Here is a 7,420-nt window from a genome sequence, read left to right on the forward strand (position 1 = left end):
GCCTATTTGATTCTGAGTGTCGTCTTTCCCATACAGCTGGGGTTCCATTTCTGATGACAGCTGAACTCTTCAAGCAATCGCACCGGCCATCGGCCTACATTGTGGGTGGGTCCCTCAACTGGCTCTCCAACTTCACTGTTGGCTTTGTGTTTCCCTTCCTGCAGGTAATACTGGGCCCCTTTGAGCGGCTGGTAGGCTCCAGGGTCCCCTGACCAGCAAGGCAAGAGAATAGAATGCCTAGTGGTTCTCATGGCAGGTTCCTTCTAGCAGTGGTTGCAGGACACAGCACAGAGGAGAACCACATGCTGTATTTCTGCGTGACCTAGAACTTTCTACTAGAAATGGGGAAAGAGCTTAGTACTTTCTCGGTTGTGGTGATGGTGTCATGCTCCAGCATTCTGAGTGGCAGAAAACACACGTTGCAGTAAACCAGCCTTCCCAACCTCATGCCCTTCAGACATTTTGGACTGAAGCTCTCCCACCATTGTGGTCCATGCTGGCTGAGGCTGACAGGAACTGTAGCTCAAAACATCTGGGAGGCACCAAATAGGAGAAGACTGCCATCGCAAAGCTGGTGCCCCCATGGTAGCAACAAAATTAGTACCAAAAGAAACTATGAGAGGGGTATAGTATTGAACCTTTATTATATATTGCATAAAGCAGGGGTGGTCCTCCAGGGAAGGGTAGTGCATTGCATGCAGTAGGTCTCAGGATCTGTCCCAGGTAGCGCTGAGAGTCAGGGAGGGCCCACACATTAGACAAGATGAAGCCATTTGCTTCAAGTAGCGGATCCGACCCCCTGGCCCTCCCCACCTTCCCATTGCACTGCTGCCAGCCCCATTGTCCTCACTGCTGCCATTACCCCCTTGTCGTTCCCCCATTTGCTGCTACTGCTGCATTGAGGCAGCAGCATGGGCACAGCTGCAGGTGAGGGTGCTGTTGCTGTTGCTGTTGCTGTGACGGGGCTGGCAGTAGGGAGGGGTGGGGACCTGGATCTGTGGAAGAGGGAGTGGAGTGTTTTGCCTACAGTGGCAAAATGTCTCAGGCTGGCCCTGCTAGGAGTGGCTCTGACTTGAAAACCTGGAGAGCCTCTGCCAATCAGTGTAAACAGTTCTGAGCTGGATTAATCAATGGCTGGACTCAGTGAAAGGCTGCTTCCTATATTCCAAATGTTGTCAAACTCCCCTCCACAGCCAGTATGGCCACTGGCCAGCAAGATGGTGGGAACGGTAGTCCAGCAACATCTGGAAGGCCACCACATTGTCTACCCCCCTGCTCTAAAGAAACACAAGACCAGTTGTATTCTTCGTCACATTACACACAGAGAGAGAGGGGGAACCAGCAACAAAGCCATCTGGTCTTGACAAGTTATTCCCTAATCAGATCACGTGGATGCGCCAAATGGCAAACCAATTCCATTGCTTTGTAAACGCCATTCCCTGCCCCAAGACATGAAATCATTGCAGTCTGAAAGTACCAGGCCTTCTCTTATGTAAACAGCACTGGAAAGCCAAACTGAAGATTTCCTGTTGAAGGGCCAGAAAAGTAATCTGGCACTCCTTGAGGTACCAGTGGTATATGGTGAAGGTGTGTGTATGTAACTATGTTAATTCACTTAAGTCACGGAATTAAGAGTCTTCTGGTACTAAATTTTAGGACTGTGTAATCTAGATCAGGGCAGTCCAACTTTTTATAGCAAGGGGGCTGCAATAGTTGTTTGACACGGGACTCACAGGCCACACACTGCCTTGTTGCATGGGGGGAGGGGAGTGAGGCCAAAATTTGCCCCACCCCCTCGTGCTGCCTTCCCAAAGCCAGCTAAGCAAGGCACTGGGCTTTGGGAATAAGGTGCAAGGCTCTGGCCAGGTCCTAGAGCCCTTCCACCTCCTTCCCAAAGCCCAGCACCTCACTTAACCGGATTTGAGAAGGCATGGAAAGGGCTGGGGGAGAGCATCAAATGTTGCCGAGGGCCACCAAAAAAGGCCTCAAGAGCCGTGCATTGGACCACCCTGATCTACATTATTAAATCCCCCTCGGGGCCAGAAGGAAACACATCAAGAGGAAGGGGAAGAGCCATAGCACAGTGGCAGAGCCACTGATTTGGTTGCAGAAGGTCACAGGTTCATTCTGCAGTATGTCCAAGTAGAGCTCAGGGAAAACCCTGCCTGAAACCCTGAAGAGCTGCTGCTAGTCATAGACTGGAGTGAGGAACCTTAGTCCCAGGGCCCAAATGCGGCCCTCAAAGCATTTCTGCCTGGCCCGCACCTGATCCCCAGCCACACCCCTTATTCCCATGCCCTGCCTCTCACAAACTCTGCTTCACAACCTCTTGGGGTGTTTTTGCTTATTCCCTGACCATGCCTTTTGTTGCCTGGATGGAGGATAGCGAGAGATGTATAAGTATGTTCAGAAACTAGCCTAGTGTACAGTGGCAATATTTATATTTGTTGCTTCGCTCACTTTTGCCTCTTCACACCCGACACCTTCCATGTGGGTTCCAAAAGGAAATGCTGAAAAGGGTTCTCCAACCCTGGGTGTAAACAATACTGAGCTAGACAGACCAATTGCCTGAACTTGATGTAAGGCCTCTTCCTATATTCCTAAGAGGCCTTAATAGGTAAGGTAACCTGTGATGATGAGGAATGGGAGATGCTGGGGTTTGCTAACAGAGAGGGTTAAATGCTGGAGTGCACTGAACCAACCGAATGGATGAGGACTGGGTAGAGCCTGTTCACGTCCCTCTGCTTATCTGAACTCTTCTTTGTTTCCATTCCCAGATGTCTGCTGGTGCCTTCTGCTACCTGGTCTTTTGTGGCGTCTGCCTTTTGGTGGCACTGTATGTCTATTTCATCATCCCCGAGACCAAAAACAAGACGTTTATGGAAATCAGCCACATGTTTGCCTCTCGCCCCTCCTTCCTCTCCAGCTTGCCAGATTCTGTCAAGATGATCAAGTTCAATGGTTATGGTGCCCTGGAGAACAGCTCCCTGGAACTCTCTGGCTCAGGATCCAACCCTCCATGATGATCTCCCATTCAGTGTTTTGGGGGTTTCATTTCTCCTATTGTTGGGAAGCCGCCTCAGTGAAATGGCAAAGGGAGACAATAATATTGATTCTCTTCCTGTAACTTTTTTCATCTTGCCTGGTTCAGCAGTACAAAAGGGACCGGGGAGAAGACTTTGGGGAGAAGCATCTAATTAAAACCTAAGAAGTCTGACTCTGCCCCCAGGTACTTTGGGTGCACTTCTGTCCCAAATCCATTCTTCCTCCTTCACTGTCTTCTTCTGAGGGCTGGAAATTAGTAGCATTGAGGAATAGCTATCCTCAGGAACCTGGTTTATACACACAGTTTTTTTTCAGAATGTCATGAATGGGACTCATCCTCTTTCCTTTAAGGCATTTTGAGGATTTTTGGGAGATCTCTTCACCTGCTTCCCGATTTTTCTGGTAGTCATACCAACACGTGGCTGAAAATCCTATTGAGAGATCACCAATAACAAGTCTTCCCAGCCAGTGCTGCAACTAAACAGCAATGTCTGAACCACACCTAAAGACGAACTCATTACCTACCTGCATATCTGTAAGAGCACATACACATTCCACATGCCACTATGTCCCAAAAGGCAAAGGCAGAAGTCAAATGCCCATTCAGTCACTGATTTACTCCCTAACAGAGCAAGTGCAATACACTGCTGGGACATTCCACTCAACATTGATTGATTCATTCATAACAAAACTATTCCAGGGATAGGGAACTTGTAACCCATCAAGCTCAGTATGGCCTACACCAGAGATGGAGAATCTGTGGCACTCTAGATGTTGCTGGACTACAACTCTGGTCACCCCTGACCTTTGGCCTTGCTAGATTGGACTGATGGGAATTGGAGTCCAACATCATCAGGAGGGCCACAGGTTCCCTCATCACCCCACAGAATCTGAGGTTATTTCCAGACCAGCTGGATTCATTCTGATGTGTTATACAATGCTTCCGGAGTCGTGTTTTCCAGGTTGCTTCCCTCCAACCCAGCCCTAGAGATTGAAAATAAAGAGGAATGTTTTGGGTTTGTGTTCTGAGAAGTGTGAATTTCGAAGGATAGCTGTGCTTTGGTTCATTAATTGGTTCGAGATGGCAGATTAGGCAGTTTTTCATTAAAATGCAAGCAAAATTGAATATCTTCTCTATTCTAAGCTGGGCCCTTTCAGTGCTTGAATGGAATCACCTGAGAACCATATGTAGGCTGCCTTGAGTTCCATGAAGGAAGAATGGAAGGGAATCCTATTAATAAATTAAATTAGGGGTGGGTGGGGAAAGGGTTAAGCACACCCTCCCCTTGCTGGTTCTCTGCTTTATATCACCTGTTACCAGAACAGGTTTTTTTGTGGGAGCCAGAGGTAGAATTGTTCATTTAGCATCTAGTTCAGCCAGATGAACTCTTTCCGGAGTTGTATTTATTATTTTATTTGAAAATTTGTAATCCACTCCTTCATAAAATATAACAAGGTAGCTTACAGTAAAATACAGTAAAATCAACCTAAAAACATCAGTACATACTGGTTCATTTAAAGAAAAAAAATCCTGTCATGAAGGCCTGTCTAAACAGTGCAGTTTTCAGGAGACCCCTGAAAGATGGCAGGGACAATTCCAGTTGGAGTTTGCAGGTAAGGCGTTCCACAGGGCTCAGTCCCTCATGGAGGCCAACCGAACTTATCATAACTTATCATGTTATCATGAGGGTGGTGTAGTGGTGTAGTGGTTGGAGTTTGGAGGTTCAAATCCCAAAGTTCTGCTGGGTGACCTTGGGCCAGTAGCTCCCTCATATAAATCTGCTTCCTAGGGTTGGTGTGATGATAAAATGGAAGGCGGGCCAGATGTGGCATTTTGCACTCTCTGGAAGATGGGTAGGTTTGTGGTTTTTTCTTTCTTTTACACAGTAAATAAATAATTTGTACACAGAGAGAATGGAAAGATTTACAATGAATGACCACTAGATGTCCTTGTTGGTCAGTAATCTCAAGTGGATGCTTTCAGTAAAACTGAGCTGCTTGAAGCTGCAATCCTAACTTTACTAGCCTACACCTGCACCATACATTTAAAACAGTATCATACCTCTTTAACAGACCCCTATTTGCCCACCTCCTACAATTCCCGGTGCTATTTTTCCAGAAAAAGAGGTGCCAAAACTCACCATGATTTCTTCCCTTGTTCTCTCATAATGGCGCCCACCCATAGCTGCCAAGTTATCCCTTTTTTTAAGGGATTTTCCCTTATGCTGAATAGGCTTCCTCGCGAGAAAAGGGAAAGCCTGGTAGCTATGGGCCCACCTGAGAGATTCCAGAACTCAATTCCAGCGAGTTCCGGCTTTAACAATCAATCCGTCTTCACAGGGGACTGGGAATTCCAAGTCTTTGAGGGGAATAGGGTGTCCTAACAACTCTAAGCATCAAACTACAGTTCTCTCCCAGCGCTCTCTCCCTCTTTCGCTTCCTCACCTTGGTGTCCAGCCCCAGCATCTATTCAGAATTCTGGCAGATTTTCTCCTGTGGCCAGCACAGAATGGGGAATCCTCAGGAGATGTTGACAAGCAGGAAGGAGAGACTGGGACAGATTCCTTGCCCTGAGACCCTGAATTCCGTCTAGTGTGTCAGGAGGATGGAGAACATGACTGGGAACTTGATGGGCCTTTGTGGGTGCCATGGTACCCATGGTACCCATGTCAATGAACCAGGGGCCTGACTGGGTCGGAGGCAGCATCCTACATTCTGTGCACAAGGCGCCAGGATTAATCTTCAACACTGCCAGTTGAAAGGATCTCAGATACAGGGTCAGGGAAGACTTAATGTTGTAGTGCGGCAGGACATGGGATGGAAGCTGAGGGAAGAACACCTCTCCCCTTTGGGGCCTTTTCGTGGGAGCACAACAGAAGTGACATCCAAACCCAGGTCTTTGTGGCTTATCACATGCTTCACTGAGGAGCCCTGAGAGAGGGAAAGGTTGGCAACTCAAGCAGGAAGAAGTCAAACCAAGTTTCCCTTCTGTGTCTATAGTTGGCTCAGCCCCAACTTCCCCTTCCTTTTCCTCACTCACTTCCTTTTCCTCACTCACTCTCCCTCCCACTATTACTGTAACTGCCTTTTCCTGCTCAGCCATCATGTTCTTCTGTGATCACAGGCAGTCCTCTGTCAATGGCAACAACTGGGGAAGCATCACTACGAACCCCCCACCTCAGGCTTCATCATCATTGTATTTGTATGCCGCCTTTCCACAGTTAAAACAATGCTGAAGGCAGCTTACAATATGAAAAGATTTCCACAATTACAAACGTAGCAAAGTAGTCATAAAAATAAACACGTTAAAAACTACATAACCAAACTGAACAATTTCCACATAAAAATAAAGATACAAAAAGTTAACATCAGTAATATCAGTTAATGTCAGTAACAACAGCAAAAGCTGCCCCCAAGTACCCCAGTCCTTGCTGGGCAGCAGCCGCAGTCCTTATGAGGCCAGTCAGGCCCCGCCGTGGGCCACGTGGATAATCATAGGAGCACACAAACAGTGATTTATTTATTTATTTCTTATTTATTTCTCACCCATGTCTAATGATACCAACTCGTGTCTAATGATACCAACTCAAATGCATGATATCCCATTACCCGAGGAAAAATATAGAATGACCAGTATATGCATTTAGAAATATAAGATGGCTTGTTTAAGCCCTGCATTTCTCTACATTGCTTTCATGGATGGTCTTGAGAAAAAACTCACTGGCTTCAGACATCCCTGTAAAAGGGATTTTGTAACAACAACAAGAAAAACGGACAATGAGTGGACTAGCTGCTGTCTGGCAGCATCGCCCAGGCACCTCCACTCCTAGCTTCTGCCTGGTGACTTCATCTGCTAACTTCAGCCTGCCAACTTCCAGTGCTTTCATCTATTCATGAATTTCCACCTTTCACACATCCCATTCATGCACATGTACACAGCATTTCACCTTGACCACATTTGAAAGCTCCCATTCATTCATTCATTCAGACATACACCAGCCAACATCCATGACACCAGTGAACACATCCACCCCTCATTCATTTACTTTTCTGCCCTGGCTTTATTCCACAAATATCCACCCGCTGCTGTTAACTGGCTCCCGGAGGTGAACTTCAACCAGCTTACATTCACAGATATCAGCCTGCTTCAGCCTTGCAGCATCCACCAGTTTCTGAATGTGAACTTCGCCAGCATCTACCCACTGACATCTGCCAGCTTCTGTTAGGACCACTGCTAGACATCAGCAATCTTCTGGCCATAGAAATCAGCTGCCTTCAAGCCGCAATCCCACCTAGCAAACAAACTTTCCTTATTATTTCTCCATAGCATCCTGCTACTGGATTACAGTATACACATCATGGATGTGCATTGGGA

General features: G+C 47.0%; 1 protein-coding gene across 1 annotated transcript in view; it reads left to right on the top strand.

Annotated features, from left to right (window-relative positions):
* Positions 1–3,725, top strand: part of LOC118094035 (solute carrier family 2, facilitated glucose transporter member 9) — a 28,456-nt gene extending 24,731 nt beyond the window's left edge. The window contains exons 11-12 of the mRNA XM_035133993.3: positions 37–164; positions 2,778–3,725. Coding sequence (XP_034989884.3) covers positions 37–164; positions 2,778–3,023 — 374 coding nt within the window. The 3' untranslated portion in view covers positions 3,024–3,725. The remainder of the gene's footprint in view (positions 1–36; positions 165–2,777) is intronic.
* Positions 3,726–7,420: the final 3,695 nt, after the last annotated feature.

Source organism: Zootoca vivipara, chromosome 5, assembly GCF_965207765.1.
Source record: "Zootoca vivipara chromosome 5, rZooViv2.hap1.1, whole genome shotgun sequence".
Classification (NCBI taxonomy): domain Eukaryota; kingdom Metazoa; phylum Chordata; class Lepidosauria; order Squamata; family Lacertidae; genus Zootoca; species Zootoca vivipara.